At 32.8% G+C, this 19,884-nt stretch overlaps 1 protein-coding gene across 1 annotated transcript in view; it reads right to left on the bottom strand.

Moving 5' to 3' along the window:
• LOC106458689 (potassium voltage-gated channel subfamily H member 8-like) overlaps positions 1–19,884 on the bottom strand; it is a 127,738-nt gene that overhangs the window by 92,038 nt on the left and 15,816 nt on the right. The window contains exons 2-3 of the mRNA XM_022385397.1: positions 11,114–11,159; positions 4,201–4,445 (exon numbers count right to left, since the gene is read on the bottom strand). Of these exons, the coding sequence (XP_022241105.1) occupies positions 4,201–4,276 (76 nt within the window). The 5' untranslated portion in view covers positions 4,277–4,445; positions 11,114–11,159. The remainder of the gene's footprint in view (positions 1–4,200; positions 4,446–11,113; positions 11,160–19,884) is intronic.

Below are 19,884 nucleotides of genomic sequence, written 5' to 3'. Positions count from 1 at the left end.
AGGCATCGACATCAACATTCTAAGCCTGCAGGAGGCATCGACATCAACATTCTAAGCCTGCAGGAGGCATCGACATCAACATTCTAAGCCTGCAGGAGGCATCGACATCAACAGTTCCTAAAGGGTGATTAAATATTTGCTATAAACAAATAGAGCATTTTAGTGCTATTAATGTTCCTGTTTACATCAACGTGTCATGACTTAATTTTTCTTAATTATCTCGTTTGATTTGATTTAGTAATCGTATCTCAAAAGTCGAACGTTTTAAGGTTCTATGTTGAGATCGTGTTGGACAGTATCATAAAGATTTAGTCATATCTCTTGAATTTTAAGTATGTAAGTCTGTACTACTAGATTTGTACGCTCCATTTATCAGAGCTTTAAGTCGACACAACAAATCTCTAACATTAACCACGTTATTAATTAGTAGATAAGCATCTAAGTAACCAAGTGTAGGCAATAAAAGTTTGCAGGCCTTTTATGTTGTATAGAACGTTTGGACCAATAATCGATCAAAATGAGTCTCTTGGTGAACCAAACACCGTATTCATTATTCATTCGGTATTAGGTGCTTACGTCCTGAACAGCGCCTCATGCGGCACATGAAAGAGCTTAGTCAGAAACTCCAAAGTTCAAGCACAACCATACGTAACTTGGAGCTGCTTGGAGGACACCCAATCAGAAGCACCTGCCGCCTACAAGGCTCTATTAAACGAATAGCGAAATTAACTATTGCATTTTTAATGTCCCTACAATTGAAAGTGTGTAGCGTGTCCAGCGGTATGTCACGGCTCAAACCTGGGATCTTTAGACTCAGAGCCAGGCACACTAACTACAAGACCACGCTCGACCCTGTCCTTTCCTAGAAATCGGTAATTAAACATTATTGCTATATAAGAAATTACCCACACTCAACAAGCGCGACATCCAATCAATTAGAACACGATTTTGAGTTAAATATCTTGCTGGCGAGAAATCTTGAACTTCAATACAACATATTCCTGAATTATACTCTGTATCCGCAAGACGGAAAAAAAAATCACTTCTTCGTCTGACCAAAGCTACGCTGTTACTTCACTTTATATGAATACACGCTGTATTCCGGTTATGCTTTTTCTCCTGTTCTTTGTTTCTTAACTTACTCCATACGCTTGAGTTTATGACACATAAAAATAAATGTACTTTTACAATATTAACATTAATATACTTTAGAAGATATATAAATGTGAGCTCTCATTCATCGGTGGAATAATTTATAAAATGTTTTTTTCACATATTACCAACTGGCAAGTTCAATATTTTCAATTAGTAGGATATGGACATACAAATAATCAAGCTTTTTATTTCAAAGTATTTCCTCATATTCTGTTGTTGTTTTTTATATGTATTCCAGGACTATTCACTTATCTTTGGTTTATTGGTAGCTGATGTGTGTCCATAAATATTGGTAATAAGCTTCTAATAACTTTGCACGTATCTTATTAACAAGTAGTAAAACTGTTTAGTTCTGAGATCTTTATAAATCACTGCATTTCTTTGTGAACCGGTGTTTTTTTAGAACACTTATCAGTGAAGTTGTTTTTAAGATATTGAATGCTGTTATTTTTTGTGCTAGTCGCTGAGATCAGGATTTAAGCTACGAGAAACGAGACGTATTGATTGTCATGGTCCTCCTGTAGCAATTTGATGGCTCTAGCTTTACACTTTGGCTGAGAGAAGCTAACGTTAAAATAGTTGCAAGCTGATAATGGGCAAATTGATGCTTATGTTCAACTCTCTTATCTTACTGTCGAGAACAACATTATTATGTTGCATTAAAGCATGTATTATCGCTTGTATCCGTATAAATTACTTTTATATTTGACTTATTCCATTCGTACTTATATATCATTCCGGGCCGTAGATAAATATTTCACTCCGGGGAGGGAGAGGGTGGATGGGTGGGTTGCTTTTCTCCCTTGAACGTACTGCGTAAAGTAAGAATTCAAAACATAACATTTATCACAATTCTACGGTCTTGTAATTCGTTTTATTTCTTCTCGCTTTCTAATGCTAATAAATTACTTCGTAATCACATTTTCTAGACAGTTTCGAATCAAAAATTGATTTGGAATCGGACTTTTTAAAATACAAACACATAAAAATCTATATTATAATAGCTCTTTTATCACAACAACTGGTATACATAGTATTACTCAGCTATTGAAACCGTCTTATTTTATTAGCTGTAATTACTTGAACATTTCAAAACTTTCACTCATTTTCAATAAACCTGAAAATAGACGAAAAAAATGAAGAAGCAGATACTGAGAAACATTAAATATGTATACATATAACTTAGATATTGCCATAACCATTGTTTAATGTTCATGAAATATATACACACACACTATTTAAGCAAATAGTACTAATACTATAACTTACATCAAATGTATATAGGCAATTAAACTACCACTATATAACAATGAGTATAAAAACCAAAATCAACATGTGTATGATGAGATTCGAGCCTAAAAAAAGGAAATAAAATTGTCCATTGTTAGTTCTTGTCACTATCCATTAACCCATAACGGAATATATATATATATATACACATGTAAATACATACATTATTTTAGCAACACACTGGTTAGAGGAGGGGTTAGAATTAATTGGGAAATCATATTTTCTCTCGTTAAAAAACAACATATACTGGCCAAGACATTCTATTATGCTGTTTCTAAATGTATATTTCCATTATGGGGATTAGAATGCATGCCAACTTCAGGAAATAAATTATACTTATCACTTTTAGGGGTGTCTTTTTCATGACCCCACACTGTATTTTATTTCCATTATTTCTTTGGTTTGCTGTTTCATTGAAACCATTAACCATCAAAAACCCGGCAGAAGACAATTCCCACTCCGTTTTTTATAACCTGGTTTTATTTTTCTGTTCCTTATAGATGTATATTTTCTTTTTGGCCTAGCTGTGTAAAGTTACTATATTACGAAGCTATTGGGAATCGGGTGTGTGGTACATAATTGTGTTATGTATTACTGAGATTAAAGTCTAAATTATTCTATGCAGCTGATGATTTTGTTTGTTTTTTGAATTTCGCGCAAAGCTACACGAGGGCTATCCGCGCTATCCGTCACTAATTTAGCAGTGTAAGACTAGAGGGAAGGCAGCTAGTCATCACCACCCACCGCCAACTCTTTATTAATTATAATGATTCATCAGCTGTGCCCGGCATGGCCAGGTGGTTAAGGCACTCGACTCGCAATTTGAGGGTCGTGGATTCGAATCCCTGTCACACCAAACATGCTCGCCCTTTCAGCCGTGGGGGCGTTATAATGTGACGGTCAATCCCACTATTCGTTGTTAAAAGAGTAGCCCACGGCGTTTAGTTTTCCCGTTTATTGATTTACGGTATTGAATATTTCAAGCCAATTTTTTATTCAATATTTCAAGCCAATTTTTTATTCAATATTTCAAGCCAATTTTTTATTCAGTATTTCAAGCCAGTTTGCTATTCAATATTTCCAGCCAGTTTGTTATCCAATATTTCCAGCCAGTTTGTTATTCAATATTTCAATCCAGTTTTTATTCAATATTTCCATCCAGTTTGCTATTCAGTATTTCCAGCCAGTTTGTTATTAAATTTTTCCAGCCAGTTTGTTATTAATTTTTTTCCAGCCAGTTTGTTACTTAGAATTGTTTTGATCAGTTATATTATTAATGTTATATTATTTCAGTTCCACCTATAAAAGTTTCTTACTTTTCCTCTGAAGTTCCTCGTAAATTTCAACTATAATCTCAGTTACTGTTATATTAATGCTATTCTTCATTATTACATATTTATGCTTCATTTTAGAAACTTAAAAAGAACAAACCAAGAAAAATAAAACAGTCAACGTGTTTGTGTTTTTGTGTGTGTGTGTGTGTTTTTTTTGGTTTTTTTGTTGTTGTTAAATGAAGATTGAAGCAAATAAACTGAAACTTTGTTTAAAAACACGAGAAATGCGCCGTTTTTAAAGTCCAGTATAAAAACTTTTCCAGACATTTTCACTCAGAATAAGTTAGGATTATTGCAGAATATAGGTATATTGGAAGCATTTAGTTCCGGTTATTGCCCTTTCGCTGCAATCATGAAAATACCAATAACTGACAACCAGGAAACGAATCGAGTAATGTTTAAAAAACAAAGCTTGACTTACGGGTTCCATCAAAACGGGTGGCGATTGTATCAAGGAAAGTGTTCTGTGGCGCAAGGAGTCCCTTCCTGGGCGGCATCTGCGTAAATTGCTGTAGTTCGGACGAAATGAAACGGTACTAGCTTGGTTTAGGTCTCGTTTCTTGCCGGTAAAGGCCAGTGTATAATCCTGTGCCTTGAAATCGATGATCTAACGATTAAAACTTTTAAGGCTCTTCAACGTTATTTTCCAAACCGGCAAACAATTTTCTGGAAGAAAATACATTTATAATTTTTATTAGGGTAAAGATTTATACACTAAAAATAATACAAAATATATTAAAATACGCCAAACAAGAAAAATTACATTTTTTGAAAGAAAACATGCTTTTTATCGGTTTAAAAACTACAACTTCTGAGTGGCAAATATAAATGGACTAGTTTGTTTTGAATTTCACCCAAACTACTCGAGGGCCTTCTGTGCTAATTGTCCCTATTTTTGAAGTTATAGATTAAAAGGAAGGCAGCTAGTCATCACCACTCACCGCCAACTCTTGGGCTACTCTTTTACCAACGAATAATGGGATTGACCGTCACGTTATAACGCTCTCACGGCTGAAAGGACGAGCATATTCAGTGTAACGGGGATTCGAACCCGTAACCTTCACTTGAACTCTGTTAAATAATAATTAACCGACAGTCCAGTTGTTTATGATATATAATTAGTTTGTAAATTTAAGAGTTTATTTCTAAGATTATCAAGTCGACAAAATATTTAGCCTTTGTTAGAGGAAACAACATAACAATAATTTCCTATTCTCAGTTAACACTGCTACAATTTATTTAATTTTCAGTATTTAATTCAATATTTAGTATTCAATCATTTTTGATTATCTGCAAAACCTTTCGCATCTATTAAATCCTGAAAATTATCTAACGACGATCACAAAACGAATGCATTATATAGTAAAACTATTATAGAGAATTAATCAATTATGCTTGATTGCATGTAAGGCAATTTTAAGAAAGCTTTTATAGATTGTGTATATCATGTACTAACCATCATAAAACGTTTAAACATAATTCATTAAAAGAGCTTGAGTATTACTAAAGCATAGAAAATTGATCAATGTAGGGGCGTACCCAGGGGGGGTAGGTAGTGGGAGAACGACATCATAATATTCTAGAAAGTTTAAAAGGTCCACTATTTTTTAATAAACACTTGACTTTCAAGTGAATTGTGTAAATTCTTTGTGCAGACGAAATGGTACACACTGTCTTGAAAACAGACTCCCACCCACCCCACGTTGTAATCCAGCTACTCCCCCGGATCAATGTATATAATTAGATCAGTATAATTATTAACTAGCACAGTTTGTTAGAATACACTCGAGTTCCCAGTAACTTTTTAATAACTTAAATATATTGCTTAAAATTAAGCTCAAATTTAGTTCAAGCCAGGCTATTAGAGAGCAAAATAAGGAAAATCTAAAATACGCTATTTCTGACCAAAAACAATCTAATTAAAGTGATTTTTGAATTAATAAAGTCAATTGTGTATAACATACGGCAAGAAAAACAAAATATGTAATAATTAGAACGCACTGAATCATCACTTGTATACCCTTGCTGTTAGTAATATCTTCGACCGTGACGTAAAAATATATAAGTAAGTTTGACATAGTTCACTGATAGAGTGATATATTACCAATAATCAAGTCAGGTGTCACTGATAGACTAGTGCATATTACCGATAATCAAGTCAGGTGTCACTGATACAGAAGTGTGTATTACCAATAATCAAGGCAGACGTCACTGATAGAATAGTGTATATTACCAATAATCAAGTCAGGTGTCACTGATAGAATAGTGTATATTACCAATAATTAAGTCAGGTGTTGTAAGTCAGCTTCTTCTGAAACTGCCTGAATGAAGATTATTTTGCAAGCCTACCGGTTCCTCGGTGGGATAGCGGTAAGTCTTCGGATTTACAACGCTAAAATCAGGCGTTCGATTCCCCTCGGTGGACACCGCAGATAGCCCGATGTAAGAAAACTTGCCATAGAGTGTTAGAGTAGAAGACATGTTAGGCCTAACATGTACTACAAGCTTAAGACTGAAAACGCCAGAACGCAATTTTTAAAGAACTGAGCTCCTAAGCCAACATTTCCTCCACCTCTGGTGGTTATATCATCTTGGCAGGAAAGAAAATAATTTGTTGTCAGTTGCAAAATGATAAAAAAGTCTCCATGTGTCACGTCACTTTTACATGGATTATCTTCTAATGTATGAACTCTTACAAATGGAATTCATATTAAACTTCCAATTAGATCAAACTATCTACTTGGATCAGACCTAAAAACCAACCACTAACGAATATAGGTAATTAGATGTGGCTTTCTTGCAGTCTTTGTTATAAAGATCAGAATGGATAGTTTCACTAGTTGGATATTCTTGCTGTTAACGATTTAGTTGTAAACCCAATAAGATCTCACAAAGCTCAAGCTGGCAAAGAGCATATAATTATAGTAGGTTTGTGGAAAAAATGTAAATAGGTGGGAACACAGTCGTTAAGTCACAGTGTGCTTTTAGTGGTTCAGTGTTAACCTAAGTTGTGCTTTAAATAATGTTGTGCTACGTACAATGTGTTTGAATGCTGGCAATGAAATGACATTAATGGGAGTGAGATATATTGTAATAAACCTGCTGAAGGGTTTTACTTGTCGAAGGTAAGAAAACTTAAGCATTTATCGTAAAAGTTTCCTTTTATGAGTTGACTGAAGTGGCAGGAGAAGATGTGTATAAGACAACCATATTAACTGTTTTAACCAATTACGACGAATGCCATTAAAACCAATAGCTTTTAAAATTCGCTTTTTTTTATAAACATACTTTCTAGTTAAAACACAGATTAGACATAGAACTTTTTATATACTGAAAAATACACTTATTGTGATTAGGGACCGTTTTGCTAATAAGGTTGGATGATATGGACTCTCCAAGATGGTGTAAAATGGCTCCCATTTAACTCATAACAATTGCTATTTGAAATAAATACTAGTCCTAGCAACTGCATTTAAATCATACTTTGGCAGGGATAGGGAAGGCTCTTCTCTATGCATAAGTTGTGAATTATCAAGGACAATAGAGCAAAAGAAGGCGAGTTCTAGTGTGAGGCAATGACGTATACATATGTTTCCGATATAGACCTAAGATCAAAATTCCCCTAATTGGTGTGGGGTAATACGGTCCCACAGGATAGGGTCTTACAAAAAAAAAGCCGCTTATCTTAAAGCAATCACACGTTGCAAACAAAAAAAAATCAATGAATTTCAGTTCTGTTTCTTTTATGCCATTAAGTTCGTCTGTTGCATTGTTTGAACTCAGCAAAGTGAAATTTCCTGAAATATTTACTTTGTAACTATAACAAAATCAAATCTTTTACCTTATATCACAATTGTTCAAAAACAAAAACATATATATATATATTGCGCTTTGGTCATTCGCATTCGCGCTCGTCCCCCAGTGCGTTTATGTAAGTGGTCAAGTGAACAATAGCTACATATAATTCCTTTTAAATGGCAGAACGTCATACCTATTGATACAAAGGAGTGGTTGTTACATTTATTTTTTGGAGTATAAAATCTCATATTCTACTTATATAAATAACTTCAGGCTTAAGTTCGTCTAAAACATAAAATTCTCTTAAAGCTGGTATAGAAAACTGGAACAAGAAATTTTCAACCGGTTTTGGCACATCCTCTCTTCCTAGTTTTACAGCAACAGCAAATTAATCTTTAGATAAAACATAGAAAGATCATTTAAGAATACTGTCTCTGCGTGATCAACTAAAATAAATCGAACAACTTACACCTGAAGGTTAGAAAAGCATCTATTGGTATTAATTTTTTAAGAAAGTAGCCAAATGTATAGTTCATAATTTATTCTCTATTTACTAACTGACGTTTTTAAGTTTGCTTATTTGTAATTAAACACAAAGCTATACAAAGCTCTGGCCACCACGGGTATCAAAACCCGGTTTTTAGCGTTGTATGTCCGCAGACATACCGCTGTGTCACTGGGGGGGGGGGGCGTTTTAAAGTTAAACGGACAAACTTGTAGCATGTTTATATTCATTCAGTTATAATGAAAGACAATGCAATACATGCCGCAAAATTTGCTAACAAAAAAGACAGAAGATGCAAGAAACAAGGCATTCATTAATAAACTAGACGTTAAAAAAAATAACCTCAAAGCCGACGCTTATCATTCAAATATGTATGATGTTTCTATTAAACTCCTTTAAATATACTCCATTCACCACTTCTGGAGGCAACCCATTCCAAAGGCCAACAACCACCAAGTTAGAAACATAAGACAGTCTTTGCTGAAGATCACACTTAACCTGTCAAAATTTACATTTGTGTCACCTAGTCCTACTATTCTCACCAAGTAAGAATACAATAATGAATCCACACTGAGTCCTATAATTACTAGGGCCAATTCTTATAGACTCTCTTGAAATTCCGCAGATGAAAAACTGACAGAAACATTACTGGCTGAAGAAATAAGGTAACTTATTTGTGTGCACATTATTCTCACGTGTTTCATATTACGAGTCTTCAGCTCGTAAAAAAAAAGAAAACTTTTACCGAGATTTTGACGCTTCACTCTCTGCAAAACTGTTTCCGTCACTTCTTAAATGGATTTTCTTTGGAGAAGTAAAGTATTAGATTGGATTGACTTATTTTTTGCTAAAGTCTCTTTGTTCGCTTACTTTGCAATATTTTATGTTTTCAACCTACTACATGCTTATGGGGACATAACGTAAATCGTTGCAGTTTTTAATATTTAATTTATTCAAACGTTGCACTTTTTCATGTTTTTGATGCTGAATCAAATTATGTAATTTTGTAATTTTCACGAAAGAGGGCCGAAGGCCGCTTGGAGGGGTCACCTGTTTTAACCACTCCCATCACTATGCAGTAATCTGTTGTCTATCAGTCAGTCAGTAGACACTAAAATAACGTCACATAAGAGACGCTTAACGTTGCAATTTGTACTTTTATGAAGTCAGTAAATCGTGCGCATGCCATGAATCACGAGAAGAATTATAGTCTCTGTAGGTTTCAACACAGCATGGCATATGAATTTGAAAAGCAAGAAATAAGAATATTTGTTACTCTTAATTTGGGTTTTATATACTCTTGAAACAGAACACTTTCGGGGACCCTCCGGAAGTAGATTTAGTAATAGTTTTTGTTAATGCATCATTGGACTAAGATATAGCCTAAAACGTTAGTATACAACATTGAAAAACTATGCCCTTTCTACTTCACAATTTTCAAGAGCCTAAGTCAGAATCATATGGTATAATATTTTGTTTTTTTCTTCCGAAGAGCAACTCCTGAGCACCATTTGTCAATATATATTCATTTATTTAAATAGCTTATAAATATGTAAATGTCGTCCTTCTGTAAGCGGATTCGCTAATTATCCTTGTATTATAATAAAGTCACGGTGTTCAATACGTCATGTATGTGTTTAAAACAAATTTATACGTATTACCAGTACTAGATTTGATACATCAGTACTAACAGTCAATCTACATTATTCATAAAAGTCATTTAAACAAAAATCATGGTTATTTATTTAAAAACAAACAAAATAAGATGTATTTGTCATAATATTATTTAACTAGTGCAGGTTTTCCAAGAAGTTCATCGAAATATATAACAAAATGTGTGCCAAAAATATGCAACTCCAGTACTACTGCCAAAATAGGGAATACATGCGTCGCAATGTAAATATATAACTCATGTACTATCATCAAAATACATAACCCAAATATTACTACCGAAATAAATAACCCAAGTACTACTACTGAAATAATCATCCAATTGTTATCATAAAATACAAAAACCACATATTATCAAAATAAATAACCAAAGTTATAACACTAAAATACATAAAACAAGCGTTACTATATACGGTATATAACATAATGTATAACAGAGGAATTATAACGTTCTCAGTTATGCTTGTTACGTTTCCGTATCCTTCTAAAAAACATCAGAAATCTTCCTTTAACTAACTTTCATCTCTATTTATTTTACCGCTAGATTTCAATACAAAATAACTAAGATATTTCGACTGAGTGATATACACGTTAATGTGTACATGTGAATTATTCTGCATCCGTTTTTATCTTTGAACTCATAATTACTAAAATGCTTGAGATGAATACGATGTAACTACACTTACAGTAGTTTATTAGAGTACGTAGTTTGAAAGAATTGAAGCTCAGGCGCCGTAAGCCTGTGTAACTTGTATTCCATTCACACAACCTCAGCCAAGTCTAGCACATCATTTCCAACTCATAAGACACAATTGTCTTACCGTGACACCTTGACATATAAGTCAATAAACCTAAGCCAGCATGGTTCGTGAGCGCCTATAACTTTTACTGATGTTCACAAGGACGAAATAAATTTGATCTTTGATATTGGGTATTTTTCACATGAACGACACCTTATTCAAGGGACCCTCTTAGGATTCAGGCGTAGCCATCCTTAGTTTTGGATTCTTTAAATTGGGGATCAAGGTAATGACATCCCGAAGTTAGGTTGAACATAATACGTTCTCAATCTTTGTTGTTGTTTTTCAATATATTGTATGTATGGAACACTTCGAGATTAAGTAATAAACTACTTAGTCCCAAATTCTCAACTATAAGTAATTTTAAAGTAATACCGGACGAAAGTTGAGTAATTTTAAAATAATGTCGGACGAAAGTTGAGTAATTTCAAAGTAATACCGGACGAAACTGATACATTTTCTCATGAAATATGCACATGAAATTAGATTTCAGTTTAATGAAATTGTACAATAACACACACACACACACACACACATATATATATATGCAAATATATTACTATTCTGACGGTTTCTTGACATCAAAGTTCTTTCCTCATGATGTAGCTTTAAATAGAACCAATAACAAAACTTTTAGCGATAATTTTTCAAACTAAAATAGATAACATGAATTAAATACGTTTTAAAATACACATATATATGAAATACAATCCTTATATAAATTAAATACATTAAAATATACTCAAAACTGAATTAGTTGAATCTTATAAAATATATTTCCCCTTCTTTACTATCCCATCTTTTTTATTTTCAAATTTTTAACATTAAAACCTTACTTCAGTTAAACTTTCTTTTGTTGTTATAAAAGACCGGATTAGTTCCATAATGTTTCAAATTTCAACTGTTGTTCTTCGGTTGTTACTAAGCGCAAAACTCACCAATGTTTATCTGTGCTATTCTCACCACGGGTATTGAAACCTGGATTTTAGTGTCTTAACACTTTAATGAAAATACCTCATACTCACTTCATTGTCACTTATTGAAATTGGCACCAAAAAAGTTCTTAAATATTTTTCAACAAATAATATCTTAAGTTTAGACTGCATTTCCAGAAAAATAGAATACACGAAAATATGTTGTTTTTTCATAATTCTAAATTTGTTCATAATACATTCATTAAAATGCTTTCTGGCATATGGGTTTTTTCGGGGAAATCTAACATTGAATTTATGTAAATTCATTCATAACATCATATGATATACGTATATATGTAATTACCTACATGTTGTATATTTTGCTAAATCCTTTTTGTTTGTTTTTGTAAATTTACTATAAACACGTGCCACAGTTCATATAACTGTTAATTTCACTCTTCCGTAACTAGAACATAATTTGACATAGCATATTCAGGTGTGTGTGTTTTTTTCTGAATTTTCGTGCAGTTGTTCTTCCTGTAGTTATGACACTATTGTTAAATGGATATCGAAAGGTCGTAAACATGTACTAACCTTTTACTTAGGTCAAAGTTACGTAATACAACTGCTATCTCATAAACGTGTATTCTAATTGGGACTTTTGTTTGTGTCCTCTTCCTTGGGCTGAGCAAATCCATCTCAAAGGGTGGTATAAAAACTTGTCCAAGATGGTATGAGTTGAAGCTCTCTCCCTTGAATATGCCATTTGGAATAGTCTTTGATGAAGGTAATCTATGGATTATGGGATACCGCACTAGATTCTCTTTGTATGAATTGAAAGTGTCAGTATAACATTATTTTTTCGGTCCTTCTGTACAGAAGTTTCTGCAAAACATCTTTACCCTAGCAGCCAGTTAAAGTCACAACAGGAAATAGAAGCTGGGCAGTTGGTAATAAACACATTTGCGAATAGAGTTCTGTTTTACATGTTCATTTGTGTTTGTCCGTTTTTTCTTTGCTGTTCTTGTTAAATTTATTCTCTATCTAACCTTTTCTGAACCAGCGTTTTTACGGAAACTTTTGGTAACCTGTCGGATATCAGTGTATCTGAATACCATAGAATAACTTTCAAAAAATACGTTTTCACGTGCATAGCAGCTTTGTAGTGCCATCTACCTTTGCATACTTTATAGATATATATTTATGTGTTATTGTTGATATTTTAGCGCAAAGTTACCTGCGCTCTGTCTACCGCAAGGAATCGAACCCCACATTTTCATATTGTAAGTCCGTAAACTTACTTCTGACCTACCTGGAGACATATATTAAATAAATCTGGTTGGTTGGTTGTTTTATGCGCAAAGCTGCACAGTGGACTCTTTGCGCTCTGTTTACCGCGAGGAATCGAACCTCGGCTTTAGTCGTTGTAAAACCGAAAACCCACAGCTAACCTACCGTGAGACATAAATTAAGAACAAAAAAACTGAGACAGAAAATATAATTCAGAAAGCTTTACAGTTTAAAGGATTTAAACATAACTTAATGCACTTTACCTGAACAAACTAAATGCACTAAGAATTAACGAAACGTTTTTTTTTGGGGGGGGAGAAACAGCAAACTTTTTAATTAATCGTATATATCTATAGTCGTTCTTTTTTTCGACAGGCAAATATCTTCAGTTTCCTTTTATATGTAAATTAGTGATAATCCCTTGTAGTATATAAATATAACTTCCGCAAGTGAAATGATAAAAACTGTAATATATTGTAGAAAATATTTATTTTCCGTACAACACAAACTTCTTTAAACTCATTTGAAAATATAAGTATTAATGCTAAAAAATACACCACAAATAGTTTTATCATTTTTTTAATGCTTAAGATGTTTTCGCTTTTCTCATAATTCGTGGAAACACTAACACTAATTTAACAGTAGGTCGAGTAAGAAAACTCAGAGCCCCTTATTTGAAGCAAACATTATCAAACAATTCTAAAGTTCCTTTGTAGGTGGATTGTATGTTAAATTAATTTAGCAAAGACTGAAACTACATAGAAAGTAAAGAGAAAACGCTAACTTTATGGAGCTTTTTTATTAAATTTTCCACAGCTTCATAAAAAGCAAATGCAGGAGAATAGGTTTATTTGATGCTTTTAAAGCTTTTAGTTTTAAAGTCATAGCAATTCCTATAACAATGAACTATGTACACAATGAGCCATGTGTTATAATAAAATTCAACGTCTTTTGTTTTTTCAAAAATGGCAATTTACATATTTCATATTGAGGGATCAAAGTCATGTAAGAAAAACAATGAACTTGAAAGTTGTAAAAAGGTTTTATACGTCACTTAAAATAAGCTTTGCTTAAAAATATTAAACATTTCAGATTAAAAGCATCCGGGATATCAAAATGTATTCCAGCGTTCAATAAAATAATACTTTTATATATATTTTATAAGAGGCAAAACTGTTTGTGGGAAAACTTTCAATAAAAAAATGTGAAACAATATGAGTAGTTACAGCTTCGTAACAAAAAATCCATAGTAAGAACCTTACTTTTAAAAATTAAGTTGTGTACATAAATAGTATGATAAAAGTTAAGTTTGAAAAATACTATGTAGTCTGGTTTAATAATTATTAAGGCATTATGCAATATTATTGTCCTTTTGTATTGTTATTGCCTACTATGACGTGTAGCATTTTTAATACTTATAGTATAGTGTAGTATCTTTATTTTTTAGTTATTTTTATTACTCGCCGTGTCCTGTAATGTTGTCAAAATTAACAGCTTTACAAGCATAAGTTAAGTAACGAAGAACAAACACAAATTTACAAAAATATGATGATGATTACTCCGACTAGTTTGTGTTTGTTCTTCGTTACTTAGCTTGTGCTTATAAAGCTGTTAATCTTTACAACATTTGTAGATAGTAAAAAGAATTGGTTAACTTAATTTCTCCTGTAATATTGTTTCCTGTAGAACTGTCATTACAATGTTCTCTTATGCTGCTTCTTGTATTACTGTTATTACAGTATCCTGTATTAATGTTTCTTGCAAAACTATTATGACTTACAATGTTATGTAATAGCGTTAGTGGATTATGGAAAATTATTATTACATAAAAGGTATAAATATTTTGTGTGTTAGACAATCGTGAGGGTTATGACTGTTTTTTTTTGTTCGTTACTCAGAGTGGTGTTGACTATGTTCTTATTCTATGTGTTGTATATCATAGTACTGATGTATTACTGCACGAGAGCAGATTATGTAAAGTGAATTCCATTACAGTCTGCCAAAATCAATAATCCAGTTTATGATAATCTGTTTTCTCAAAATCTTGTGAGATAAGCCTTAGTTGATTTAACAAATGTGTATGGAAATTAAATCGTTTTGATTTCATTCTTTTTTCTATTGGACAAGGTTATGTTTCAAAGTAGCTCAATCATAAGATCACGTTTCTGATACTATTGCCTGATAACAAACTTTGAAAAAAATATTTTTCTGGTTTATGTTAATCCCTGTTTACTAAAGTGAAAATTGTAAATTCATTATATGTTACATAAATCATTCTAAAACTGATTTTTCGCGTTGACTCATAATGGTTAAACTCATTATCAATGAAATCTTCATTCAGAATAATAATAATGGTTAAACGCAATATAAATGAGATCTTCATCCAGAATAATAATTATCAACCACGTGATTTATTTTTTGCAGAGTTTACATCAGAGAAACGGTTCGAACATGCAAATCTTGTGGTGTGGAATATGAAATTGACTCAAAAACCTTACCATAGAAAAGAAAAATCAATTAACATCAAATCCTTCTTGGCAATTTTTGGAGATATTTACTGGCTTCTTAATATTAATATTCATAAATCATCCACTATCCATCTAAGTTTTTCACTAGTGTTCTGCATAAACGCATCAAGTTAATGTACAGTATAGTACGTAGTGATCTCGTGTAATAGAAACCTTCTTGCTACTTAATTATCTTTAAAAATGTTACTTGCACTGTATCAGTCCCTATTATTCATATAAAAGACTGGCAAAGCATGTTGAGGCTGAATTAAAGGTAGTATGCTACCAAACCTGTAGTCCACTGGTATAGTACTAACTTTCAACGATAAATCCGGGGTTTGATTCTCCGTGGTGAACAAAGTGTAGGTGGCCTATTATGTAATTTTGCGCTAAAACAAACAAACTGTTTTTGTTTGGTTTTTATTAAGCGCAAAGCTACACAATGGAATGTGTTCTGCCCATTGCGAGTATCGAAACCCGAATTTTAACATTATAGCTGTGAACTTTGGTTTGAGGTGCAGCTTGAAACTTATGAAAGTTTGTCTAGCGAGTTTCGCCACCTTTAAATCCTTGCTAGCAGTAACAACGTTGGTCAATTTTACCGACCTCGTAACCACCAAAAAAAATCTAAATTTGTCTAAATTACCCCTTTTTTCTTTCTAGAATGACTTCAAATTGTAACATGAAACTACATTCCTTTATCCTAAGTAGTTTTAAACTCATAACAAAATACATCTATTTTTATTAAATTTTATTTTGCCATTGCCCTTTGAACCTTGTCTAACTACTATTCGCTTCATTACAAGTTCTAAATCACTTGGGGAACGTGGATGTCACGTTATAATATCCAACTACGTTACCCACGATCTGCTCGCGTGCGTGCCTCGTGAAATTTTGTTATTATATTATTATTATTTATTTTACCTAATCTTGCCTTAACTAACCTAAAGAGATCCCTATTTTTACATTTTAGTTACTTTGATAATGATAAATAATGAATAAACATGAAAAACAATAATTAAAGTACTTACACTAATTTATTTGTTCTTGCTGTCGATTGTTAATGACACTTAACCCTATTTTTTATACACCAAATAATTTTTATTTAATTAGATAATGCACCAAAGAACATAGAATAATAACATGCAAAAAGTAGACAATTTCTCTTAATTCTCAAAAGTGTTCTGGCTTACTAACTATGCAACAGAAGCCGTTACAAATTCGTCCAAGCTAGTCATTATTTTTCCCGTGGGACGAAACTTATACTAACAGTGTAATTGACAATTCTTATTTCAGAAAACAACGTTATACAATACGTCATTTGATAGATGAAAACCTTGGCTTTCCAGTGGTTATAGATAATGTTGAATTAAACATAAGAGAGAACTTTTTGGACAAACCCTGAAAGAGAGAATGCGATAGATGAGTGTGGCAACAGGGGTCTGATTTTCTATTTGATAGCCCTGTAACCAAAGAAAATTGAAGGCTATAAAGTTATTATTTGTGGGAGCGATGACGATTTTATGATGAGTAATTTAAGTTTAATTTCGTACTTTTTGGAGCTGGTGTGGATAAAATAGAGAAGAGAAGATGCCTAGAGAACATGTATTGCATGTGTCATACTAGGAGAAATTCAGAATGTTTTAAAATATTGCCTTATAAAACTAAGAACTTAAAACTTATATACTATTAAAATATGGATTATTAACTAAGATTTTATGCTATATTAATTGGTATAACATAAACAAAAAGTAGGTTAATAAAATATTTAATGTACCTCAGCAAAACCTCGTGACATGCGCAGTAAATGATGCCCGTCGCGATAGGGTTAACAATCTTTATATACGAATATCCTTATGTGGAAAGGTTATAACATTATCCTGTTGAATGATCGGGAATTCACCAGGAATTAAAAAGCGTCTCTAGTGGCCCAACGATAAATCTGAAAGCTTATAAAACCAAAACCTCGTCATGTAGTTTTGTGTTCAACAACAAATAAACATTAAATAGATAAATGTTCAACGTGTCGCTCGTAGCGCCACGGCTCACGTCTGCAATAACACACCACAGGATATGCATAAACAAATCGTTTATATAAAGTACGATTAACCCTCTGTAAAATATATCATGTGATCCGAAATGTTTGAGAATTTTCCATAGAATTGAACCTTTGTACACGTGAAGCTATAGGTCCCTTATCTGCAAAAGATCCGGATTTTTTAGTTGTTTTTCCTGTTTGTTTGTTGTTGTTGTTGTTGTTTGGGGGGGTTCAATCATCCTCAGGTCTACCTTTTTCAATAGATTATAAAACGTCATCCAAATAATGAAAATGTTTCACATTTGGAATACAAAAAACTTAATATTTGTCTATTTGTTTGTTGTTAAATCACAATGGGCTATCTGTACTGTGCCCACCACGGGTATCGAAACCCGAGTTTTAGCGTTATAAGCCTTCAGACTTGACGCTTAAAAAATTTAATCAATAATAAGCTCACTTGTTTGTTCTCTTTATTGTTGAAATGCCATTTTTTTAAAATAAGAGCTAAAAGTTGAGTTTAACTACTTTTATACACATTTCAACAAAATCTCTCGTGGTTTGCTCAAAATTTATAGCCATGCCTGAAGTTAACACACATTATGCACGTAACGTCGCTAATGACCTGTATGTGTTAAAAACTACTACAACTTCCCCAGTGTTTTCTGTAACTGTTTTATAGGTCATGGAACGATGCTGAAAGTTGTCATATGAGTAAGTTTTTAATTATTAGTAATTCGTGGAAGGATATTTCATCTTGTTAGAATTATAGTACTTTCTTTCATATGCACAAACGTAGTTTTCATTTCACTTATAAGAATGTTTCCGGTAATAATCATTCGCGGAAAGATACATAATACTTAAAAACGACTATAAAGAAATCACTAATATATGATATAGATACATAGATCCCAATTTTGTAATTCTCATATATTTATTTTGTACAATTTACTGCTCCTAAATTTTAATAAAATATATTCACGCAGTGGGCAAATAATCGTTTAAGTTTTAGACTTATAAGAATTGCTTGAATAGCTTAAAATGGTTGCCAAGATAACTTAAACTATTCGCTAGGATATGTTCTATTTCCGCCCAAACAGCTTGAAGTAATTGCCCGAATATCTTGGAATAGTCGCCTGGATATATTGAAGTAGTTACTCGTATAGTTTAAAATAATTGCCTGAATAGTTTGAAAGTAGTCGTCAAGATAGCTTGAAATAGTAACCCAAATAGTTTGAAGAAGCTACCTGGAGAGCTTTAAGCAATCACTAGGAGTTTGAATTAATCATTTAGATAGCTTTAATTAGACGCTTAATAACTTGATTTACCATTAATATTTTAAATAAGACATCAAAAGAGCTTGAGTTCTCCTTCAGATGACCGTAACTAGTCGCTTTGATAGTTTATAGTTGTCGTCTAGATATCTTGAAAAAAAAAGTTTAGCTTTTCCCTGTTCATATCTTTTGTGTTTGTGACTGTAAAAAATGTTACCTTTGATTCACCACACTATATTATTTTCACATAAAGCACGAAAACAATCAAAACGAAGCAGCTATTTTAGGACTAATTTATTTTACGACTTCAGAAACCGATATTACGTTCTAAATTCTAAGAGACAAGCGTGTAGGAACTTTCTGAAACGCATAAGTCGATATGTATGAAATATTATACAGACGACCAACAACAACTAAAATCAGTCATATCTCTAAAACATATTGTAAACACTAATGCTGTAGATTCCGCTTTCGGTGGTTCAGCGGTAAATCTGAACGCATAAAATCGGATATCGAAACCTGCGATGGTCATAGCATAGATAATCCATTGTGCATCTTTGTGTTTAACAAAAAATAGTTTGTTTGTTTCTTTATTATTAAGCACAAAGCTATACAAAAGGATATCTGTGTTATGCCCACTACGGGTATCGAAACCCGATTTTTGGAGTTATAAGCTGCCCCACAGTGGCATAGCGACATGTCTGCGGAATTATACCGCCAGAAACCGGGTTTCGATACTCGTGGTGTGCAGAACACAGATACCTCTTTGTGTAGCTTTGTGCTTAATAATAAACAACAACATCTTCAGCGTTTTAAGTCCAGAAACTTGCTGCTTAACCACTGGAGACAAAAAAAAATGAAAATCCTCCCCTCCCCCTACAAAGATGCACACGGATGAGAATGCCCAATGAGACTTTCCCTGAAAATAATAAGAGTTGCCAAGGCTAACAGCAAACATGTTCAATATTTTAAAAGCAGGCATGTTGGGGAGATTTTTTTTATCTCCGAGGCTACTAACATGCACGGTGCATTATCAATTTTTTTTTTATCTCAGTACAGAATTTTAACTTATTGTTCTTCAGGTCTATAAAATCCATACAAAACAGCCACGGTGAAGGCGCAGTATAAAAATAAAATTTGTTAATATTCTGCGAGACAAAACACAAACTAGTATGGTTGGATTGCACACTAACACTCCACTTAACGTTCTAATGTGTTTTCGGCCTGGTGTTCACAGAATGTATTTATCATAGCATTTCAATACGTTTTCATGTAACTAACTGATTCATTTAAGGCTTCTTGTATTTGGAC

Source organism: Limulus polyphemus, unplaced genomic scaffold (genome assembly GCF_000517525.1).
Source record: "Limulus polyphemus unplaced genomic scaffold, Limulus_polyphemus-2.1.2 Scaffold24, whole genome shotgun sequence".
Lineage (NCBI taxonomy): Eukaryota > Metazoa > Arthropoda > Merostomata > Xiphosura > Limulidae > Limulus > Limulus polyphemus.
This window is presented reverse-complemented; position numbering and strand designations above follow the sequence as displayed.